The 22448-nt window shown below is 50.1% G+C and overlaps 6 protein-coding genes and 1 long non-coding RNA gene across 13 annotated transcripts; 5 read left to right on the forward strand and 2 right to left on the reverse strand.

Annotated features, from left to right (window-relative positions):
* The first annotated feature begins 1422 nt into the window (after positions 1–1422).
* On the forward strand, positions 1423–3452 carry LOC6901467 (trypsin eta). Its single transcript, XM_002134117.3, has 4 exons — positions 1423–1687; positions 2356–2545; positions 2614–2893; positions 2957–3452. The coding sequence occupies exons 1-4, from the start codon at positions 1609–1611 to the stop codon at positions 3356–3358; spliced, it is 951 nt and encodes a 316-aa protein (XP_002134153.3). The 5' UTR covers positions 1423–1608; the 3' UTR covers positions 3359–3452.
* Positions 3453–3570: 118 nt separating this feature from the next.
* Positions 3571–4871, forward strand: LOC6901466 (trypsin). 6 transcript variants are annotated; one of them, XM_015186242.2, is made up of 4 exons: positions 3681–3811; positions 3868–3992; positions 4057–4331; positions 4390–4871. In XM_015186242.2, the coding sequence occupies exons 2-4, from the start codon at positions 3901–3903 to the stop codon at positions 4803–4805; spliced, it is 783 nt and encodes a 260-aa protein (XP_015041728.2). In that variant the 5' UTR covers positions 3681–3811; positions 3868–3900; the 3' UTR covers positions 4806–4871. The 6 variants fall into 6 exon arrangements, with proteins under 6 accessions (XP_002134152.2, XP_015041725.2, XP_015041726.1 ...); XM_015186241.2 differs by having other exon boundaries at positions 3696–3811; positions 3880–3992; XM_015186238.2 differs by having other exon boundaries at positions 3710–3815.
* Positions 4872–6016: 1145 nt separating this feature from the next.
* On the forward strand, positions 6017–7375 carry LOC4815031 (trypsin-1-like). The gene is made up of 3 exons (XM_001354816.4): positions 6017–6164; positions 6228–6453; positions 6538–7375. Exons 1-3 carry the CDS (start codon positions 6095–6097, stop codon positions 7325–7327), a joined length of 1086 nt encoding a protein of 361 aa, XP_001354852.3. The 5' UTR covers positions 6017–6094; the 3' UTR covers positions 7328–7375.
* Positions 7376–7456: 81 nt separating this feature from the next.
* Positions 7457–8792, forward strand: LOC6901465 (trypsin eta-like). The gene is made up of 2 exons (XM_002134115.3): positions 7457–7871; positions 7932–8792. The coding sequence occupies exons 1-2, from the start codon at positions 7597–7599 to the stop codon at positions 8680–8682; spliced, it is 1026 nt and encodes a 341-aa protein (XP_002134151.3). The 5' UTR covers positions 7457–7596; the 3' UTR covers positions 8683–8792.
* Positions 8793–9108: 316 nt separating this feature from the next.
* Positions 9109–13005, reverse strand: LOC26532468 (uncharacterized). Its single transcript, XR_001452802.2, has 2 exons — positions 12890–13005; positions 9109–9373 (listed from the first exon to the last, which is right to left on the reverse strand). It is a non-coding gene; the product is annotated as an uncharacterized lncRNA (long non-coding RNA).
* LOC6901463 (uncharacterized) lies at positions 11933–14478 on the forward strand. 2 transcript variants are annotated; one of them, XM_002134113.3, is made up of 3 exons: positions 11933–12416; positions 13416–13641; positions 13703–14478. In XM_002134113.3, exons 1-3 carry the CDS (start codon positions 12341–12343, stop codon positions 14328–14330), a joined length of 930 nt encoding a protein of 309 aa, XP_002134149.2. In that variant the 5' UTR covers positions 11933–12340; the 3' UTR covers positions 14331–14478. The 2 variants fall into 2 exon arrangements, with proteins under 2 accessions (XP_002134149.2, XP_033237653.1); XM_033381762.1 differs by lacking the exon at positions 11933–12416 and adding an exon at positions 13073–13355.
* fs(1)M3 (female sterile (1) M3) lies at positions 14323–20460 on the reverse strand. The gene is made up of 5 exons (XM_001354815.4): positions 19735–20460; positions 19542–19677; positions 18554–19487; positions 18024–18491; positions 14323–17956 (listed from the first exon to the last, which is right to left on the reverse strand). The coding sequence occupies exons 1-5, from the start codon at positions 20343–20345 to the stop codon at positions 14490–14492; spliced, it is 5616 nt and encodes a 1871-aa protein (XP_001354851.3). The 5' UTR covers positions 20346–20460; the 3' UTR covers positions 14323–14489.
* Positions 20461–22448: the final 1988 nt, after the last annotated feature.

Genomic DNA, 22448 nt, shown 5'->3' on the forward strand with positions numbered 1-22448 from the left:
AAAAGATGAAGAGCTGAAGCAGAGTTACATATGTATCATATTGGATGCCTGCATGGATGGGAATAAGAGTACATATTTGTGAAACAGTTCTCTTTACCCCAAAAGACACTTTGCTGTCAAGAAGACGCACAGACAGATGCTCAAACAAGTACAACATATGCATATGGTGTTCAAGATTCCTCCTTAAAATTTGTACCAGTGGTCGAAGCATCGAAAGGGTCTGATTCAGCTTCTCATTCAAAAGGTTCGTTTCCTACGCGTTTAACTAGTTCCGGCGAAAGGCACCAAATATCATATTGAACGTAAGGTGCGACGACGTCGTGCCAGAGGACCAATTGAGTTCCAAACCATCCAGCAGGACATCGCAGATGATTTGTTCTTGTAAAAGGACAGGACATAAAGAAGGAAGCAGCAAACTTGGAGCAGGAGACTTTTCTTGAAAATTCTGAACAAATGGAGGAAGGAACGTACATCCACCCTTTCCAGAGCTGCAAAAAATGTAAATCAGCTATCGATCTTCCTGTTTCAGTGGCAGAAGGGGGACTCCTTTGCCCGGATCCGCATTACCATGGTATTCTATTGGTCCTACAAAGTAATTGATATCACAGATGCCCCACCTCCTTTTCCAGGAGGAATTCAGTCTTGAATTCGTTGGAAAACATGGAGAGCTGCCTCTTCATACTCCGAGGCATGTTTTACACGCGAAATCAATCTACTTGAAACACAAGTACTATCGTCCATTCACAGTCCATCGGGTAGCCCGTACCAATTCTTTGTGCGCCTCAAGAGTGTCATCTTGGAGCTGAACATATTCCAGTATCTGTTGAGGGCTGTCGGCCACAACAGATGGTGTGTCATCTGTATGGCAGGTAATTTATGATATATAGCTTTATGGAACCATATTCTTTTGAATTCTCTTCTCTGTATAAGAACTTTTATCGCCTCCAGCCGATCGCAAACGAGCCATAACCATTATGGCTTCTCCCTAGTGGCTGGCAAAAACCCAATCTTACTCATCCATAAACGATTCGTCACGACGCCATTTGGGATTGCTAAACTCTTGGAAATGTTTCTAACCTCCATGGCATGGCCCGGTCTCTCCGGGGATCTACGGAAATGTCTTCCGCGGAGTGCTCCAACTGGCAAGTGGTGTTTGGAGGGGCTGTTTACAAGTCGAAGTGGGTACAGTATGTTGGTGCCGTCGAAATCAAATGAGAATTTTGCTCTGATTTTGGCTGGCATTTGTTTATGATACCCGATCGAGCGGTTGTCGATGGGGTGCTTCGGCTTTGGCAACATTCAATTTACGCACAGTTTGTGATAAGATAAAGTACCACCGCCCCACCACCGACTGCTCGCCCATTGGTTCCACTATACTCATATTGCTAGGTACTCGCATATAAAGCAATATCGTCTGATTTCGAACTAGCCTTGCCGGGTCCGGCCCCGCGGAGCTCATTGCAGTGGCTCGATTCACGAAATTCGGTCGATAATTGCGGTTAAATTACAACTTTCTCCGGTTCTGCATCGGAGCACGATCTCTCTCTCTGTCACTTCTAGACATTCTTATTTTTTGTTATTTGTTGTTGTTGTTGTTTTGTGAGAGGAATGCAAATGCATCCCTTGTGGTTCGGTGCCTTAGTGGCGGTGATAACGCTTCTTGGCCCCACAGTTGCCTCCACTGAAAGTGAGTCACGGAGTTTTTTTCCTTATCATACAATGATAGTTGGCTCGGTATTTGGTCTCCATTGATGAGTGCTGTGTTTGATGAATGTGCGTTAGAAACATTAAAAAATAATATCAAAATGTGTGGGACGAAATAAATGTGCATTTGTACATAATATTTTATAACATACATGATATCAAATCCCGTTGGATTGCGCTCTCCACTGTCGAATAGGGATAGATAATAGAATACCTTTCTATCTTTGAGTGCATGAGTATTATCATAAATTCAGTACTTAGTTACGGGTACTATATACTATATGCCACATCGATCAACCATCTGTCCAACCTAGCAACAATTTTAGCTTGTAGAATACCGAAGGGGGTCCCCGCAAAAACAGGAAATTATTTGTTTTTAAATTCATTTATTAAGAAGAAAATTAACCATCTTAAAAACAATGCTTAAAAAAAAAGAGAAATAAACAAAAATATCGTACAGTCCCACGATTTCCAAGGCTCTTAAGTACTACATATATTCCATATCAATTAATACAGTGATAACAGCTGTGAAGGATGGAAAATTATGGCAGGTTACAGCACCAATGGATACCCAGATGGACTTGGTTCTCATCCACAGATAACCAAATATATGCCTTAAAGATTGTACTCTCCGATTGTGATCACTTGCAGGCAACTCCACCACCCAGATGCTGCAGCCAAAGATTGTGGGTGGAACGGCCATCGACATTAAAGCAGCCCCGTACCAGGTCTCAGTGCGTCTGACGTCCAGGGATAAGCGCAAGTTCGGTTCGGGTCATATGTGTGGCGGCGTGCTCATCTCCCAGCGCTTGGTGGCCACGGCCGCCCACTGTTGCTACAAGTAGGTTTGGGCCTTCCCTTCCAGCTGGCGTACAGCATTTAATGGTTTATTTTTCCTCCTGATTGCAGCTCAGACACGAAACAATATCGAGCGGCCGGCGAGTACGTGCTAGTCTTGGGCACCACCTATCTGGGAACCAAAACGAATGAGACACTGGTGTATTACTTGCAGCAGCTGATCGTCCACAGCAGCTACGACCACGGCACGCTGACCAACGACATTGCGCTGATGTTCATCAATGGCTACGTTCCCTGGACGTGGCCGACAGCGAGGGCTCTGACCCTTAACGATCAGTCCCTGGCTGTCGCCACCGCGTGTGTGATCACCGGCTGGGGAGTTCTCATCTCTGTGGGTTGACGTTGTCATCACCGAGTTTCGTGCATCTTTCATTGTCCGAATTTTTCATTGCAGGGTGGCTCCAGCAGTAATACGCTGCAGACGGCCACGGTGCCGACGGTCAGCTATCCAAACTGCTACTTGGCCTATCCCCCGTACGTGCCGAGATCACAGATCTGCGCCGGCTACACGACCGGCGGCATTGATGCCTGCCAGGGCGACTCTGGTGGACCGCTCATGTGCAACAATCGGCTGTCCGGTCTCGTCTCCTATGGGGATGGCTGTGGCAAGCCCAATGTACCCGGCGTCTACACCAATGTGTCCTATTTCCACGATTGGATTGTCCAGCAGAATAGCTCGCTCAACTACACGATCTACCGCAATGGCGCGGACGGACGCAGCGGAGGGCGGCTCGGCTTTGTGCTGCTGTCCGGCATCTTTGCAGCCGCCGCTGGATCACTGCGGATTAGGGGGTAACGTGACTGGGAGGAAGAGGATCTGCCTGTAGGACTATCACGATTTTAAATAGTGTTATATATGTAGCAAATAAAATAAATGAATTTACTTAACAGGCAGGGGGGCTTGGCGCCGGAATTTTAAGTGCGAGCGCAGCTCACTTCACGCTGCTGAATATCGATATGTTGTTGGGTGCCTATCGATATAACATCGAGTCATCTGTCAGTTGCCGGGCAGCTTGAAACAAATTTTTGTCTATTTTTGAGTTAAAAAGCTGAGCTAAGAAAAAGTGCGGTGAGGATTTGTATGGAATTGCTACGATCTCGTTGGAGATGGATATACCTTGGCAGCTGCAGGTGCTCTTGCAGATGCTTCTATCGTGGACATTGGTGGCCAACGGGCATCTTGAGTTCCCATTCCTCTCCCTGAGCACTGGCCACACCTCCTCACCACACAACGAGCCCTCCGACGCAGGCAAGTTCGTGATCCTACCGAAGGTGGTAGGCGGCTACTCGATAACGATCGAACAGGTCCCGTTCCAGGTGTCGGTGCGTCGGCGGTCCATGCACGAAAGGTCCTACGGACTGGGCCTCATCTGTGGTGGGGCCTTGATCTCGCAGCGGGTGGCCTGCTCGGCGGCCCACTGCTTTGCCGTGTGGGTACAACCTCCAGACCGAGTGCCAGAGTATCAGTCTCACCATACCTTCCATCCATCATAGAAACAACTCGTACAACCCGGTGAGGTTTTACGGGCCGAAGCTGTTCGTGGTAGTGGCGGGCAGCACACAAATCGACCAAGCCGACAGGAACACCAAGGAGTACCTGGTGCAACAGATCATCGGTCACAGCAGCTACAATGCCACCACGCTGGAGAACGACATCGCCCTGATCTTCCTGAACGGCTACGTATCGTGGTCGTCGAAGACCGTACAAGCCATTCCGCTGGCCACCAAGGCGCAGCGCGAGGGCACCACCTGCCTGATCAACGGCTGGGGTAAGGTCACAGTGGTACGTTCGCATGCATATTCGCCATTTTCCGCTTCCTCATTCAGCTGCGAAAATCTCTCCGAAGGTGGGCAAATCGGGGTCGCTGCAGCAGGCGCCGGTACCCATCCTGAACCCGAGCCTGTGCAGGGCCATCTACTTGCTGCCGATGTCCCAGCTGTGCGCCGGCTTCATGCAGGGCGGCATCGACGCCTGTCAAGGTGACTCCGGCGGCCCCCTAATATGCGATGGCCAGCTGGCTGGCATTATCTCCTGGGGCGTGGGCTGTGCGGATCCCGGCTTTCCCGGAGTCTATACGAATGTGTCGTATTTCGCGAATTGGATCAAATCGATGAACGCCTCGCTCGACTACTCAAAATACTTGGTGATGGATTCCGCCGATGGCCGCCGGCTGGGCGCTAGTCCCCAACGGACCTGGTGGCTGGCCTTGGCATTTCTGCTTATCGCTCTCAGAGGGGGCTGATGTGGGTGATGGCCGAAATATGGGGATGTTGGACACCAATAATAAAATCATCCAGCTTGTCTATTCTGTCATTTGTTAATCTAATCATGCCCCAGGGCAAGGCACCTGTGCAGAACACTCAATCACCTCCAGCACTTATGTATATGTGTGTAGATTGCCCAACCACTGACGTACACGAACAGATACAGATACAGTAATCGAATTGCCGAATGACTAGAGGGTGACACAATAACCATTTATAATCACCCACAAGGACTGGGAGTGGTGCACCGTGCTTTATACAAACACACTTGACCTCATAAACACCGAAGATCAACGACCGAGCGATTGTCCATTAGACGATAGACCTCTAAGACCTATCGGAAGCTATCAAGGTAGACATCGTTTTGAGATATTGACAATCGCGGCTTTGGATATACATGTCTATAATATTCTTTCCGGATAAGGGCATTCAGTTTTTATGTTATCTAATGATATGCCAAATCAAACAATAATTATCTCATAATATACAGCCAGTACCAAACTCTTTCTGGTTTGCCGAATACCGCCGTTTCCTTTACTGTCACGTCGCCCCGAACCTCTCCTCAATATCTTTAGTATATATTTGTTGTTATTGATTTTCTGAATATAGTAAATTGTTTATTTGCCCAGTTACGTAAAGGTTAATAATTTATTTTGCCTACACGAGTACATGGCACACAATTAAATGTGGAGGTTTTAATTGAAAAAATGGACAACACTTTTGATAAACTTAGAGAGGTAACCACTTCCTGAAAACTTTACCTGCAGAAAATGAGTTTTTTGGTTGGAATTTATAAATCGGAACGGATTTGAGACGCTTTACTAAGAATTGCATTGTAATTTTCCCACTTTGAAGAGTGTCATAAATCTGGGGTATGCCCAAAGATTGCGCTACGGGAAATCCAAAGTACCGGTAGCACTCCAAACAGCACTGGCGGACGGAGGAGGGAGTTTTGCCAGTCAGTTCTGGCACGGATGGGAATGGAATGTCTTTGGACTTGAACGATGACTACTGAATGTGCTCCGCTCCGTTCTGGACTGGCCCCGCCGAAGGGTTGATTAGATTATGATGCTCATGCAGTAGTAGTAGTAGTACCAGATTTATTTGGTGCAGATATCATTTGGCCTATCGATGGTCTATCATCGTGTCGATCGGCACCAATCCGATCCGCTGTTTCTGTTCGGGTTCGGCTGCGTTTCCGCCCTGGCCCAGGCCCAGGCCCATTCATTAGTTTGGATTGCCACGTCGGGCAGCTAACATCGCAAAAATGGTTCAGAGATCGGGACAGCTCTGGGCGACATTGGCAATTATCTGCCTTTTGCCCTGGGCCCTGAATGGTTCGCTCAATCGACACACCTCCCGCACTCCACACTAACATGAAACTATCCGATATCCTCCAGGTGCCTCGGTGCCAGCTGCTTTCGAGGAAAGAGCGATTCGTCCTCGCTTCGATGTGGATCCGGGTAGGATTATCAATGGAACTTTGGCCACAATGGAGGCCACCAGGCATCAGGTGGGCATCAGGAGGGCCCTCAACGATGGCTACTACTTTGGCACGGGTCACATCTGTGGGGGATCCTTGATACGCAGCAACTGGGTGCTCACAGCAGCCCATTGCTTTGTGGAGTGAGTGACTTCTTACCCCCCTTCCCCCACCCCACGCCAATCGGCGACCCTAAACGACGTGTCTTGTTTTTTTTTTTTGTGCAGTCAGTATATCTACGACGGCACATTCTTGGCCAAGGAGGAGCTCATCGTGGTCATGGGCAACGTGGACCGCTTCAACCGCACCAACTCGCTGACCTTCGAGATTGATCTGCTCATCCTGCAGGTGGACAAGTTCGATCTCAGCACCTACGACAAGGACATTGCCCTGCTGCGGCTGAACGCCTCCGTGCCGAGCAATCATCCCACCATTCGGCCCATCGATCTCGCATCCATCGCAGTGCCAGCGGACACCGTCTGCCAGGTGACGGGCTGGGGCACCACGGAGGCGGGCTACAGCTCCGACTACCTCATGACCGTCGACGTGCCCATGATCAGTGAGGAGGTGTGCATCAACGACAGCGAACTCGGCGAACTTATCAAGCCCGGCATGGTGTGTGCCGGCTACCTGGCGGAGGGGGAGCGTGACGCCTGCAGTGGCGATTCCGGGGGTCCCCTGGTCTGCCGCAGCCAGCTGGCCGGCATCGTATCCTGGGGCATGGGCTGCGCCCAGCCAAATCTACCGGGCGTTTACACGGAGGTCTCCTACTACTACGACTGGATCCTGGAGCAGATCGATGGGGATGTGGGTAGTGGCGATGGAAGTGGTGGTGATGGAAGCGGTGAAGAACCTGGTGATGGAAGTGGCGATGGAAGCGGTGACGGAAGTGGTGAAGGAAGTGGTGATGACAATGCAGATGGAGATGGCGATGGTGCCATGGCGGCCCTTGCAGGAGCCCTTAGCATCCTGCTGCCAGGCCTGCTCTGCCTCAAATTGCTCTTAAGCCACCTCTAATCTATATTCCCTCTCCTAGTAGCAAATAAAACTGTATTAACTAATTTATATGTATATCGAACAGAGAACAGACAAAGAAGCCCTGTAGCTCCCCTTTGGAGGAACGATCTGGCTTCTTGAGATAGTCTCAGAGTCCATTTGTTCGGTTTCCTATTAGCGGAAAGCTGTATTCGTGTAGTGGATGGCTTTTCATCTGTCATCCGTCATTTGCTTTGGAATTTCACTCAATTCAATAGCCTACACTGTTGTAGAATATAAATATTCCCCCCATGAAACTCTCGCTGTTGCTCTGGCTAGCGCTGGTCCGAATAGTGTGGAACCAAACGAGAATTGGGCTTGAGGAGGAAGAACCAATTCAAAAAGGCAGAACAGCGACCGCCAACGAGACCACCAACACGACCGCCAACGCCGCCGTATCGATCGGGCACCTGGCGTCGTTGCGAATGCTGAAGATGGAGCGCATCCAATTTGGGGCAGGACATATCTGTGCTGGGTCCCTGATCCGCGTCAATGCAGTGCTGACCGCTGCCCAGTGCTTTGTGAAGTAAGTGATTGTTGGACCTGGAGGGCTGGAGAGCCTCTTTACATATATCTGTTGTTCCAGCATGGAGCTCGATGATGGTAGCTTCCTGCCCATTTCCGACTTTATAGTGGTGCTGGGAACACCCAACCGGTTCCAGGGGAGCTTCAGCACCATGATCTTCAGGCTGAAATATCGCGTCTTAATGCAGGACGTGTTCGATGTGAAAATGTTCGAAATGGACGTGGCCGTTATCATCCTCTCATCATCTGTGCCCGAGCAGCATGCTGTGGTGAAACCCATCAAGATCACCGATCAAACCTTTAGACGTACCACCGAGTGCCAAATGTCCGGCTGGGGCCGCGATCCACACGGCTATAGCTCTGAGTCAATAGTGTCCGTTGCCGTCACAGTCATTGGCCCCCGCATATGCCGCCTCAAGCAGGTGACGCAGGAGTTCTTCGTGTCACCGGGAATGCTCTGTGCCAAACACCTGAACAAGCTTAAACGCAGCTTCTGCACCGGGGACGTAGGCGGTTCGCTGGTGTGCCAGGGGGAGCTGGCCGGCATCATTTCATGGGGCGTCAAGTGCTCAGATCCCTACCATCCCGGCATCTACACCGATGTGCTATACTATACCCAATGGATAAATGAGAGCCTGGCCAATCCCACCCAACAGGACGAATACTTCGCGCAGATCGGTAAACCACAGGCCAGTGCGGCAACGGGCATGAGACCGAGAACCTGCCTCATTCGTTCCATGCGTTTCTTTGTTCAATCAATATACGATCGAAAAATAGTGAACATTCTCGGATATATTTTATATAGGACCTGACGGAAACAGCAATATTTCGTCAAAAAACGAATCTTAATTGCAAAAGAAAAAAATTGATGACTTACTGATGCATTAATACTTTATTTACACTATTGTCAGAGCAATTTAGTTTCTGCCCTCTTTTTAATTAATTTTTTTTTGTTTTTGTTTACCCAACCTTAACTTTTGATTCGGTTATTGGAGTGCCTCCATCTATGGGAGAGTGGCGGAAGCACCGGCTTTAAGTCGAACGCGTCCGCTATGTGTCGCCGCAGAGAGATCGGCATCGAACAGCATCGATTTCACGAGCGATCAGGTGTCGCGATTTATCGAAGCACTGCCATCTCAATTGGACTTGTGGCGCAGATTTTCAAACGTATTCATAATAGTGTAAATGCCCTAGAAGATTCTTCCATTGTAAATTGTTTGAGAAAAAAACATCGATGATTCACATTCAAACAATTTATATTTGGCGCTCAAGTTTGGTGGGACTTTTTTGGGATTTTCTCTGGGATTTTTCCTCGCCACAATGTCCTTTTTCCCCTCAACAATGTCCCTTACATTTCATCCTCACTTACGTTTTCTTACGTGTTATGCTGCTGGCAACATTCAATTTGTATGGACCAGACTCATGTGCCGTGAAATCGAGCATCATTGTTCCTCAACATGGCGCGGATTCAGCAACATTTTGAATACCCTGGAAATGGATGATCTAGAGTGGAGGAAATGTTTGTTATCTAATGCACCAATATAGGCAAAAACTAGTCAGTCTCTGTTTTAAAGGTATTTCAACGACATTTTGAAGGTAGTGTTCTTCTTACAGAAACCAAGAATGGGTATCGGGATCGAGATATATTTACAATACCCTAATCATATGCACTGATATGTCTAAAACATAACAATTTGAGATAATTTGTTTATTAATTACGTTTTAAAACAGCTGGGAAAAACAGTTTCTTCATATATGTATATTAACGAAATAGGGTATACCTGTGCACAAACTACGGTTGACGTGACATTTCATACTCACTTACGTTGCCACTGCTTTTTTGTTGACCTTTTTTGCCTAAACCTTGTTTTATACACTATACAATAAAAGAGTGTACTTAAAAGTAGTCAATCAGGTAGACAATTTATTCATTAATGGTCTAAAATTATGTGGGCAGAGCTAATGATTTTAGTTAGGCAGCATTATTCAACGGAATAAAGAAATTGAACGATTTTTCTCTTACGTTTTATTACGTTTCATTTGTTTGACCTTTTTCGCTAAAACCTTTTTTTAAACAAAATCCAAAAAATGCAAGTATTAAAAATAAGCCAGTTAAGTAGAAAATTGATTCATCAATCGTATAAAAATATGTGGGCATGGCTAAATGTTCTATATAGCTGGGAATATTCGACGGAATAAAGAATTGAGCAATTGGAACGATACTCGTTTGCTTATTCTACTGTTGTATGAACAAAAGTGCCTTGTGCGTATGCCTATAGTGGCTGCTGTAAGTCCTGATGTCACAGGGCACTCCCCAAAAACAGCCGCTGTTCCACGGCAATTCCGTGCTTTCCACCTTTTTCTTCCACCAGCGGCTCCCTTGTCGCGGTTGTGGCCCACTACTCCGCCCTGCCTCAGCCCCCAGAAGACGAAAAATGAAGAAGAAGAACAGACCTGGACTGAGAATGGGGGTGGAAAAGCTGTTCGTGTGAAAACTGCATCTGGACACCGGCGTCTTCAGGGTTCTGGTGTCTAGTGCGATGGAAAGACCGACAAGGTCGCGTTTGCCGTGTGGAATGGTGCCTGTTCTCGCGCCAGGAGCACATTAGCCGCACCTCGATCGAGTACAGCGAGGGTAACCCTTCAAGGATGTGGGCGATGCTCACGCCCTGGACGTGTCGGTGGCGGAGCGGTGCATCTACTGGGCTGACCAGAAGACCAAGTGCATCTTCCGTGCCTTTCTCAATGGCTCCTATGTGCAGCAGAACGGAAATGCCCTATCTGGAGGTGGCGTGGCTCTTCGATGGATTGGGACTTTCGCCAGATATTATATACATATAGTAAATCTTGCCAGATTGCCGCGTACCTTGATTAATTGGCGGATAAGGTTATGGGTACTTTCAAAATCCCAAAAAATGCTCTGCCCGAAATCCAAATCCAATCTCTGATCGCTTGGTTATCGGTACTGATTGTTCGGTGACTAAAAATAGTGCGAAACGAGACACAGAAAACTACACAAAAACTAAAATAAATGGCGCAATGAATGAAAACCAGCCCCAGTTTCAGTTCCCGCACTAGCCTCAGATATGACTAACTAATCTTTATTGGGGATCGATCGGACTGAACTGAAACGGAGTGGACGGACGGTCTGGCGATTCGATCGCTCTTCTTCTATACATCTCTCTCTCTCTCTCTCGCCGTGGAGGCTTTTGCAGACAAGGGCCAAGGAGCTTATGAGGCAATCCATATCCCAATCGAGTCGGAGCCACTCCATCGATGCAATAAATTTCCTATCTGTCTGATAGTTTCCGTATTACCGAGTACAGCCCAAGGTCTTGGGCTGTTACAACACCATTGACGTCTGCTCGTTGAGCTAAAATCAAATCGCTTTTCGAATGCTTCGCAATCTGAAAAACCCATCGATTCTAATCAAGTGCAATTCATCGATGTAATCTTCTGTCCGTTCCTGTACCTGATTACGGGAAACAACTTGTTTTGTGCCTTATCGTAGACGATGTAATACCCTTCAACAAAGTGTTGAATGTTTCAGCTTGTGAAAGCTGAATCATCTTTCTCAAAGAACTACAGTAAACTGTAGGGATTCCAAACAGTTCTGCTAACTGACTTTCGCGTCAAAAAAAAAGGTCCTTTTACCAGGAGTTACTAATTCGTAACTCCCAGAGCTTTGAAGTTCCTTTGAGAAACAGAAGCCATGATCTCTCTCTTGTGATCTCCATCTCCATTTAAATCCCAATACGATCCTCCGAAGATCCTTTGCTCCTAAAGTTCCTTTGAGAAACAGAAGCCAAGATCTCTTTCTTGTGATCTCCATGTCAATTTAAATCCCAATACGATCCCCCGAAGATCCCACATCATTAACATAAATTGCAAAAGAAACAAGTAGAAATTGCTCTACATATAAGCAAATGTGGAGACTGCTGACGACTGAGGCTCTCTTATCGATGATTCCCGATGGGGAACGGTGGGGTTTGGTTGTGTGGCGTGTGTTTGTTTGTTATTCGAGTGCCAGTGGGGCTGATGATCGGTCGGGCAGTCGGGCAGTCGTGCCAGTCCGTTTGGGTCGTATGTTGCTATTGCAGGGCACCTTTATCGCTCTAACAGCACAACAAAACCAGCAACAACAACAACAACAAACACAACGGCAAAGTGGGCACGAGAATCGGACTCAAATCTCTCACGAAACCAAATCAAAATTATGGAATTATCTAAGAATGCTATTTGCGAATTTAGAAAAAGGAAATGCTCGGCTCAGAGCTCCTCACATTCATCGTTCGAAGGTGGGCGCGACAGTTACTCGCGACATTAAATATTAAATATCTGATCCGATCCGATTAATTTGCTGTAACCATTGTACCACAGGTGGAAGAACCTCAGTTGTCTCCCTCTCTTTCTCTCTGTGTTTTTTTGTATTATTTGTTTTTGTTTTGTGCGACTTAAACATCGATCGACATGCAGCTGAACGATCATTATCGCAAGATCATGAAGATACTGATCTTTGCATTCCTGTGCACCGAGATGCAGACGAGTAAGTGCCACGATCGATATTCTACGATCCGATCGTTCGTATTCAATCGACACCTGATATCAACAAGTTTCAATGTTCGAAGGAAATCAGTTATCAAATCCGTTTGATTAGGATAGGATTAGCAGGAGATACTAATCTAAACAAAATAGTTTGTGAGATCAACATCGAATAGTAAGTCCGTGAGACCCAGCAAGAGCTCGAATCAAAATAGAATAGAAGATAGAATTTATAGATGGGTAGATGGATAATGCATCGCTTCAGTTCAGACATTAAGCGGGTTCAAATATACTCAGAGAAAAATGGCATAGTCAAAAGAAACACGAGTATTTCGCTGAGTGTATCGAAGGGTATGGATATTGTATCGCTTGAGTTCAGGCCTTAAACAGCTGTAATTATTGATTGGATCTAAACTGAATACTCCCTCCACAAACCAAAACCATGATCTCATGGAAAACACTATACTAAACCAATACCTTATTTTTTTTGGAGGACTGAACCCCACGATTATCCAAAGTGATCAATTGCTGAATGAGCCATGGCGTGCTAAAGCTCAAGTGTGTGTGTTCCCGGCAGTGCTGTAGGAACGGAACGTAGTAGCTGTCATATCTACCTACGACGCTGGGTATGATACCTGCTGGGTGGTGAAGTGGGGTGGAGTAGGAAAATGAGTGGCCTGATCGTGCCGCTCCGTAGTATGGCCGGGCGCGTGTGCACTCGACCGTCCGCCAGTCGCGCAGTATCGATATTACTGTCCAAGCAGACCATTGACCATTCGACTACGCTGCCCTCTGATAACGATGATAAGAGGGGAATCCGATTCGTTCCGTTCCGCTTTCGTCTGTTTTGCCACTCCGATGCCGTTGCCGTTGCCGTTGCCAACTGCATTTGGCAGTAAGTGGCTGACTGTTTCCAAGGGGGGGATCCGGATTCGATCGAATCGTTCGTTTTCTTATCACATCCTCCTCGTTAACCTTCACCCCGAATCCACTAACCTTCTAGCGTTCACGCATCGCGATCTGGCCAAGAAGCGCAGCATTGGAATGGCCCCAACCGGGGGAGCTCTGACAGAGGGAAGAAGTGTCGCCGCTTGGTCACAGGTGGCCTCATACCAGGCATCCATCCGTCTGCTGGCCCACGAGCGTGACTACTTTGGCAAGGGACACATCTGCTCGGGGGCCCTGGTGGCGCCCTCGGTGGTGCTCACGGTGAGCAGCTGCCTCTACAGGTGAGTGCAGGGCCAGGAGTCCTGTCAGAGGAGATCCCGACTGATTTCTTTGATATTTTAGCCATGCACGTAGGAAGCACTATCATCCGGCGGAGCTGCGCGTCATACTTGGCAATCCTCAGCGCTTTGCACCCAACGATCAGGGACTCACCATGGGGGTGACGCATGTCCACCAGCCACCGAAGGATCTGGCCCTGGCCATACTCATGTTGGAGCGGGATATACCAGTGGATCATCCCCAGGTCCAGCCCGTTCTGCTGCCCCATCCAGAGCAGCCATCCAGTTCGCTGTCGGAAACCTCCCTGCAGATCAGCACTTGGGGCTACGATGGACACAGCCGCGAGCTACACGACCTGCTCACCCTGAATGCCACGCAAATGTCCTGCCAGCAGTCGCGGGCACAGCCACAACCTCAGTCCCAGAGAATCTGCGTCCAGGCTGAGACTATGACATCGTTCGGAGGACAGCTCTTCATGGATGCTGGGGCCACGCTAACGGATCGAAATCAACTGCTGGGACTGTGCAGTGCGGACGGTGGTGGCTTCGTGGACGTGGCCAGCCATGTGGAGTGGATCCTCACGCAAATAGGCGATGGCTCCAATCAGAACAGCTCCTTCTGGGGCGTCCTTTTGGTCCTCGCCTTCACAGTGTATGTACTGACAGTGAGTCGAAAGTCCCTGCTCGCATAGGATTAGGATTTATTCCTTATTGGAAGTTACACACATATATAGATATATATACAGATGATTCTGCCTAGGACTTAGACAGATGAACGTTGAATGTGATAATCTCGAGTAATAATACATTAACAAATAAATATACATATTGTAAATAAGATGGAACCCATCCTAATCCAACAAAGCTCTGACCAGTTTGCACTCTCCTTCTGCGCCCTCTGCAGCTTCTCCTCCTCCGCATAGCAGCATCAAAGGTGCTTCCGTTTGTTGCAAGTCCTCGCCGGATTGCACCAACGGAATGGACCACTGCAGGCCGTCTCCCTTGTGGCCGTAGGAGTGCTGTAGCCATCCACCCACCTGGCCGTAGGTGAACAAGTAGAAAGGCTTCGACTCTGGCTGTGTGAGCACCAGCAGGTAACGATCTCCGCCTACGAACAGAGGGATCATCTGCTCAATGGGCTCCTGGAGGCGCAACTGCTGCAGCGGCACAAACCGCGGACCGTCCTCGTGGGTGTGATTGTGGTTCAGAATGAAGATGGCTATGTGGCGACACCGCCGGCAGCTGAGCATTAGCTGATCCTCCTGGAGCTCGGCCAGGTCGTAGTCGCCGCCAATTAGCTGGGCGAGCTGGAAGCGCTCACTGAATGCATCCCTCCAGTGGATGGAGAGTGCCGGACGATGCCTGTGCACTCCACTGGCCAGCAGGAGATTCATCTCGTTCTCCTTCTTGGGCTTCCTTATGCGAATAACCTTCATCAGGCGGCCATCAACCGATTCCAGGGACTGCCAGTCGGTGAGGCTGCAGTTGTTCGGGTTCAGCCGCAGGATGCGCACTTCGATTCCACTGCCTAGCAGGATCAATCTCTCATCCAGCATCGCTAGCTGCTCCACTGGCTGGCGCATACCCAATGTGAAGGACTCATTCCTGCACTCGATCCGGATGGTGCTGCGGATCCGCTTCACCGGAAGCTGGCAATGATTCTGCACTTTCACGTGTATGTCCCCAGAGTCCAGACGCAGCATCTCGCTGGACAGACTAACGTTGGTTCGGTGGACCCTCGCTGGCCGCAACTGGAGCTGGGCCCTTAGCTGGCGGCCCTGGCAGATGGCGGAGGACTGCTGGCCGAGTCTGAGCCTGCCCTGCAGGTCAAAGGACTCGTTAGTTTTGCCCCAGAGCGCCTTTAGCGGCTGCAGGTCGTAGTCCAGGTACAGCAGTCGCCGCTTACTGGCCTTCTTCTCCTTTATCGCCTTCTGCAGCAGCAGATCCTCCAGATTCTCGGGGTCCTGCTCGTTGGACGCGTCACGCAGCTGGTTCTCTGCCGAATCCACATAGAGCAGGCCGGCCGGAAAGATGGCTTTATCCAGCCACAGGCTATCGATATTATAGTCGCGATCCTTAAAGATGCTCTGTCGATAGCTCTCGCTAAGATCCCTGCCATTGAGGTGCATCACATGGCCGGGTCCCTCGAACTCCACGCCGCCCGCAAAGGTCTTGATGCCGCCAAATGCCTGCAGCCGACGACTATGCCGATATACGGCATTCTCCAGCCCAATGCCGTTAATGGACCGCAGCAGGGGTCTCCCCTCGAGGATTAGCCGCTCGAAGCTAAGGCCACCAAACACTTCCATGGTGGGGCCACGCAGTGGCACGCGATGCTCGAAAAAGTAATCCATGCTCATCTCATTGACGCTGCCCAGGCGCAGGTCCTGCTCCACTCGCAGCTGCCTGAAGCTGGCCCTTGGCCAGGGCCTGCCGCCGCCCTGCACAAAGATTCCCTCGATACTGGCACCGTTCACCTGGCGGCCCTGTCCCAACACCAGTCTGCCCAGACGGGGGGTCTTTTCAAAGCGCAGCTCGGCATGGATAGCTCCTCCGTGGGACAGGCGGTAGAGGGAGGCATTTAGTCGCTCCAAATCGATGTCGTTCAGCCGTCCAAAGTGTCCATCGCCTGCCAGGTCCAAACATCTGGCCCAGACTGGTCCCAGCAGCTGCTGGGGGGCCTCCACCAGCTGGCTCTCATTGCCGGCGGTCCATCGGAGCAGGGCATCTGCCGCCAGGTGGGTGAAGTTGAGGTCCGCTTGCAGCGGCTGTTGCTGGCTGGTGTGCAGCCTCTCCAGGCGGGGCTGCCGCAACAGCACGTGTCCGGCAATCGTTTGGTTTCCCGCCCGCCGCACTGCATGCTCTCGGAGATACTTTAAGTGGCTCTGGGGTGCCTCCCCCTTTTCCTCCTGCCAGAGGGCATCGCCAGTCACCACCAAGCGCCGCCACGGCTGCTTCCACAGCGCCACCAGTCGACTGTCCAGGCCTTCCAGTCCCAGATCCTTGGGACACTTGAGACTCCCATTGACATTCAAGTGCTGCACAGTGAGATCTCCCTTCAGCAGAAGCTCCTCCCGACGCGTGTCCATAAAGAGCTCGGCAGGCACTCCATTTAGCCGAGGAACATCCACATTGCTGGCCCTCATTCGGAGGCAGCTATAGGCTCCAGTGATGGCCTGCGGCGTGGTCCGGAGCAGGGTGTTGTCCAGCAGGCTGCTCAGATCCAGGCCATTAATATGGGGCGACTGCAGGGCGTCGGTCAGCTGTACGGGGGCCAGGAAGGTCTTGCGGCCCTTCAGCACGGCATTGGCATCGGGACGTACCAGGCGCGACATATAATCCTCCCACTGTATCCCATTGACGTCCTGCAGGTGGAGTCCGCCCTCGAATCGGACATTCCCCTCGATAAGCAGCTGCTTGCGGAGCAAAAGCTGCGGCGTATCCCCATCCTCTGTGCCGGCCGAAAGCTTTCCCAGCAGCTCGTCAAAGGCCAGACCGTTGAGGCGTCGAAAGTGGAGGCTCTGCAGGTGCACTGGCCTCTGGTCCTTCAGCTCGAGGCGCTGCAGGCTGAGGGCATGGCCCAGCAGCTGGCCGAGTGGCAGTCCATTCAGGCGACTCACATTCAGATTTTTCCCGATCTCCATATCTGTTCCGATGACCAAACGCTGGAATTTCTTGACTCCGGTGAAATTTAGGGCGGATTGGGACTTGAGCACCAGTTCATCCACGGGCACACCGTTCAGCTGCTGGCTGAGCAGCGTCTGCACAGTTAGGGGTTCGGTGAAATGCTTGTGCCCTGTAATGTTCGCCAGCTGGCCATGACGCACTGCCTCTCGCGAGATCAGGGCCAGGCGGGAGGTGTAGTCGCGGCAGACGATGTCACCCTCGACGCTGACATTCATGAAGATGATTTTCAACGTGCGGTTGCCTGTCCCCACTTGGCTGCCACTGGTCAGCAGATGCTCCTCCACGGGATGGCCCTGTATATGGTTGGTGGCCAGTGAGGGTGTCGTGACCTTGGCATTGCCAAATATCAGTTGTGTTAGGTTCTGCGGAGTGTGGGCCAGCAGGTAGGTGGAATGGAGGTCCTTCTTAGTCAGCGATTGGCCTGTGGACAGCAGGAGGCGCGACTTCTGGGTATCCCTTAGCACATTGTTCAGCGTCAGGGATCCCTTGATGGTCACCCTGCCCGTGTAGTACTGCTGTAGGCGATGGTTCTCCATCTGCATCTGTCGTGGCTGCATCCACTGTCTGCTGGCTGTGTGATTGCCCACCAGGATATCCCCCGAGACGCTTATCTGGTTGATACGAACTGGCGCTGCAGGAGAGACATATATCGAAGTATAATCAGAGGAACTGTGGGTATCCTCTGTCCAACCACTTACTTTTTATCCACGTGCTGTTGCCGCCGCGAAAGACTATGTCACGGGCAAAGTCCAGACCATTGACACGTCCCGCCTCCAGGCGGGACACATAAAAGGCTGACATGTAGAGATTGGAGCTGACCACCTGGTGGCGCCTCAGATTGAACAGCTTTGGCACCACCAAGCCATTGAGCAGTTCCGTCTGGAGGTTCACGACTCGCGACCGCGACTGAAAGATGAGGCGTCCCTCCAACTGGGAATCGCGGGAGCGTAGGAATAGCGAGTCGTAGAACTCAAACCAGGACACACCATTGATGCGACCCACATGCAAGTGACGCACCCGTAAATCCGCCTTAGGGGATCCACTCGAAGGGGCAACAGTTGTATGGTTCTTCCCGTAGTCCTGGGGCGTGAGCAGGTGCTCTGTGTGCAGCGCCTTGGTTAGCAAGGGTTCCCTGAGGGTCAACAGAGAGGAGTCTAGTGTGTGGCCTGGGGATGGACAGATGGGCAGTCTATAAGTGTCTGGAGAAAAGGGAATCCCTGCAACTTACCTGGCAGCAACTGGCCCTGGTAGATGAGATTCTTGACATGCAATCGCTTCACCTTCAGCCGCTCTATGGCATCGCTAGAGTCATTTCCCGCACCAAAGGATCTCGGGACACGGCCACGTCGTATGGGTATGGCTACGAATCGTTCACGCAGCTGCTCCAGACGCTGCCTGAGCTGTGTGGGAGTGCGCAGGTGGCTGCCCACCAGCTGCAACCGTTGGATGCGTCCTTTTGCAGCCAAATGGAGGGGTTTCTGCAAGTGAATCGAGGAGTGATGTTGGAGTAGCTTCTGCCAACGACTTAGTTCTTCCATTGAAGCTTTGCGGCGCAGCAGGAGGCTCCTCAGGCTCGATAGGGTATCCTCGAACTCGTGGCGATGCATCTGCACGATGCTCAGATCTTCTCTTCCCACTTGGTTGCTGGTCTTCTCCTTCTTCTCCTCATACTGCTGCTCCCCGCCTAGCTGCACCAGGCGCACCAAATCACTCGAGGATCGGCGGTAGGTCAGCAGCAAGTAGCTCTCGTTCTGTCCATTGCGATGGCTGAGCAAACCGCTGGGTTCCATGTCCCCCCGCACAACAAATCCGTTGTAGCAGTCCAGCCGCTGGCTATTGAAGACGAGCACTTCGCCATTAGGGCGTGCGCCTATCAGGAGACGCCCCTGCTGGGCCACCGTCAGGCGGGAGAAGTGTAGATCTCGCTGGACGTGTTTGCGATACACTACAAACTGTCCCTCGACCATGCGGAAGAAAAGGCAGGAGTCGGTAGAACCACCAGCAGTGCTCACATTGGAGCCAGATGCAGACGAGGAGCAGGCAACGAAGGAGTTGCGTTCACGGAAGCGGAACGCCAGCACATGCCACGCCTGAGTGGTCAGGGTCTGACGAGTCCGCAGGCGCATCGTCGCGGCCTCCAGCTCGAAAACAGTGAGCACCAACTGGAAATGGAGTCTTTGTAGTTTTGGCATCTCCGGGAATCGATGGACACTCACCTTGGAATGGGAGCCGCGCAGGGAACGGCCGGTAAGGATGTACAGGGGCTTTAGCCCCACCACCTGGAGCGTGCGGATGGCGGGCAGGAAAAAATCTTCTACGGGATTGAAGTACGTGTCCAGCCACTCGAAGGTTCTGCAACAGGATGATTGAAAATGCATTTATGAAGGTCGGTATCTCTGGAACACTCACTGGATCCTCCCTTGGGATTTCGTGTAGTTGGAGGCCAGCAGCAGCAGCACCTTCTCAGGATCAGGATGCCTGAGCAAGTGCATCTGCTGGAAGCCTTGGGCCAGCGAGAATTCCTGAATGGGCTCGAAGCTCAGCTGTGTGTCATCGGCCATGAGCTGCTGCTTGGGCAGCTGGTAAACCTCCAGCGTCTCCGGATGAACGATGGCCAGCAGCAGGAACTGGCGCCAGGCCACCACCTCAGCGCCCAGAGAGGCCCCGGGCAACACCCGCGCCCGTCCAGCTAGCTCGCCCAGGCGCACCAGGCGCTTGTCTCCCCCGCTGGCCACGTGCAGCTGAAACAGCTCGTGGCCGTGCAGCACCAGCAGCACATCTTCGGTGGGCTCGCGCAGCAGATACAGCGGATGCTCGTGGCTCAGCTCCATGTCCACAAAGGGCAGACGGATCTCCACGCTGCCATTCACAGTGCTGCGACACACACTGGGAAGCAACGAGGAGGCACCGGCACCTCCGCCTCCATGAACGTTCACTGAGAGCGGCGGAGGTGCGGCGCCATTCACCGGACAAACTAGGAAAACACTCACAAAAACTAAACACACGCCAGGGGCGAACATATTTCACATAAGATCTGATCAATGTGAAGATCTTAAAGCACCCAAAGATCCCGAAAACACACACGAATGGACAATAATTCAAATTACTTTACTTCTGTCTTCGTCTGGTCTCCGGTCCGTCTTTCTGTTAACTGTTAATCTGCCTTGTCGCAGATTCTAAAAGGAAAGAGAGGGACAACTAGTCTGCAGGCAGCAAATTTCGTAAATCTCATTCGAGAAACAGTTAACTTACGTTTGTAAAAGAATGTGCACAGTGGGTGTTTTAATGGGAAAATGAAATAATTGTATTATTTGAATTATCGAACCAATAATCATGTACAGCCTGAACGTATACTATGCGAAATAATTACAAGTAATAGTATTTAGAATTTTGATTTTCAGCCGATATTCCCATAGCACTCGTCACTCAATCTCTCTCTTCCGCTCTTCCTGTCTCTCTCTCCCTCTCTCTTCTCACTCTTTCTGTAGAAATATATTATGCCCAATGTCTGACTGCAGTGACACCTTTGGCTGAGGACTTGGGGCCAAAAATAACGCAGACAAACTTGGTGAGTGCCTTGGACGGGGGCTGCTGAATCAATCAGCTTCGATCATTAGTCGGGGTCATTAAAGACATTATATGGGGAGCGAGCACCACTCCTGCCATTCCATCCCACTGTGTCATTGATGCAAGGAGATGGGAAAACCATTTAACACGGAAGAGGGAATAAGGGAGGCATAAAAATAAATTCGTATTGGCCATGGGCGTCGGGAGGGGAGTGGGGCGCAGGGTAAGCTTAGCCCAATATGGGCACGTAGTATTCCTGGTGGGATTTACGGAAATCATCCATAAATCTGCAGTCTTAACCTTAAAGGTGGCAACATTTGTACTTGCTGTTGAAAGAGATTTACGGGGGCCGGGCCAAGCAAATGTATTGAAAAACCATCTCCATGTCAATAACCTCGAAGAAAGCCTTTTGTGCGTGCCATATGCCATCTGCTGTAGAATTCCCTCTTAATATTTACTGATTGATTGGCGACATACATTTTGGAAGCGAGTGTAAACAGTGCTGGTCACTGCACTCACGCGAACAGAACAAACTACATATGTATAACTGTAACTGCAACTGCAACTGTTGCTTCTATTCGCACGAGGAACGTACATATGTATGTATGTATGTAACTCTCATTGAAGCAGCATCAGAACAGAGCAGATGTTCTCCTTTCTGTTTCTTCCTCTGCCTTTTCCTAATCCGCTCGCGTGCTGTCCAATTTTGGGCCTGTTTCTGTCTCCCTCTGACCATTTAAGCTGTTTCGTGACTAATTAGCAAATTTTGCGACATCGGTTCCGACTGGGGCAGCGCGCATACACATGGAGGTCAATCGTAAACAGTAGGGGCCAAACCCAGGCCCATTTTCATCACATCACACATCACCCATCATCATCATCATCAGCTGATTGTCATGCACTTCCATCATAACACCAAGCGACTGCCTGAAGGGAGGTTGGAGTGGCGGGCTCTGATTTGAGTGCTTTTCCCCCCCAATGGAATGGCCAGCTCTCATGCAAACGTTCCGTTTCCTTTCCTGCAACACCACCAAAAACAGAAGCACCAACAGCAACAACAACAGCGCACAAACATATGAGAGCACAAGAGAGCGCAGCAAACATTCTTAAGGCCTGTCTAAACGGGATACCAGGCGGTGGTATCTGCGGTATGCATCACTTTGTAAGCTGCAAAATGAGTCTGATTTTTATTGCAGCGTGTTCTTTGTAAGTGTGAGATTAAATTGTGATTCTATACCTATAGAATTGATTCGAAACACATTAACATCGCCACCATACAAGGATTAATATTAATACATAATTGTATAATAATACAATTAATTTTTAATTTTATTATTTTTATTAATTTAATTTTATTAATTTTTTCAAAATTACTTCAACATCGATTACAAAAATGTATTAAAATTTGTATAACCAAATTAGAATCGAAAATTATCTGAATAACCCTTCACTGTGCGTTGTCCGGCCGTTGCTGCTGCCTCGTTTAGACAGGCCTTTAGAGAGAGAGGGAGCGTGCTCTCTGCGCCTGCGCTGCGAATAGATAGAGAGAGGGAGCG

This window comes from Drosophila pseudoobscura, chromosome X (assembly GCF_009870125.1).
Source record: "Drosophila pseudoobscura strain MV-25-SWS-2005 chromosome X, UCI_Dpse_MV25, whole genome shotgun sequence".
NCBI classification, from domain to species: domain Eukaryota; kingdom Metazoa; phylum Arthropoda; class Insecta; order Diptera; family Drosophilidae; genus Drosophila; species Drosophila pseudoobscura.

What these genes read in the sequence shown, in the direction of transcription:
- LOC6901467 (XM_002134117.3), top strand. Translation starts at nt 1,609, where the DNA reads ATGCAAATGCATCCCTTGTGGTTCGGTGCCTTAGTGGCGGTGATAACG. An exon ending in CACAGTTGCCTCCACTGAAA is followed by an intron (nt 1,688 to 2,355) that starts GTGAGTCACGGA and finishes GATCACTTGCAG; the next exon opens with GCAACTCCACCACCCAGATG. An exon ending in GCCGCCCACTGTTGCTACAA is followed by an intron (nt 2,546 to 2,613) that starts GTAGGTTTGGGC and finishes TCCTGATTGCAG; the next exon opens with CTCAGACACGAAACAATATC.
- LOC6901463 (XM_033381762.1), top strand. Translation starts at nt 13,214, where the DNA reads ATGATAAGAGGGGAATCCGATTCGTTCCGTTCCGCTTTCGTCTGTTTT. An exon ending in GATCCGGATTCGATCGAATC is followed by an intron (nt 13,356 to 13,415) that starts GTTCGTTTTCTT and finishes CTAACCTTCTAG; the next exon opens with CGTTCACGCATCGCGATCTG. An exon ending in GTGAGCAGCTGCCTCTACAG is followed by an intron (nt 13,642 to 13,702) that starts GTGAGTGCAGGG and finishes TTGATATTTTAG; the next exon opens with CCATGCACGTAGGAAGCACT.
- LOC4815031 (XM_001354816.4), top strand. Translation starts at nt 6,095, where the DNA reads ATGGTTCAGAGATCGGGACAGCTCTGGGCGACATTGGCAATTATCTGC. An exon ending in TTTGCCCTGGGCCCTGAATG is followed by an intron (nt 6,165 to 6,227) that starts GTTCGCTCAATC and finishes GATATCCTCCAG; the next exon opens with GTGCCTCGGTGCCAGCTGCT. An exon ending in GCAGCCCATTGCTTTGTGGA is followed by an intron (nt 6,454 to 6,537) that starts GTGAGTGACTTC and finishes TTTTTTGTGCAG; the next exon opens with TCAGTATATCTACGACGGCA.
- LOC6901466 (XM_015186239.2), top strand. Translation starts at nt 3,670, where the DNA reads ATGGATATACCTTGGCAGCTGCAGGTGCTCTTGCAGATGCTTCTATCG. An exon ending in GCGGCCCACTGCTTTGCCGT is followed by an intron (nt 3,993 to 4,056) that starts GTGGGTACAACC and finishes CATCCATCATAG; the next exon opens with AAACAACTCGTACAACCCGG. An exon ending in CTGCCTGATCAACGGCTGGG is followed by an intron (nt 4,332 to 4,389) that starts GTAAGGTCACAG and finishes TTCCTCATTCAG; the next exon opens with CTGCGAAAATCTCTCCGAAG.
- LOC6901465 (XM_002134115.3), top strand. Translation starts at nt 7,597, where the DNA reads ATGAAACTCTCGCTGTTGCTCTGGCTAGCGCTGGTCCGAATAGTGTGG. An exon ending in GCTGCCCAGTGCTTTGTGAA is followed by an intron (nt 7,872 to 7,931) that starts GTAAGTGATTGT and finishes CTGTTGTTCCAG; the next exon opens with CATGGAGCTCGATGATGGTA.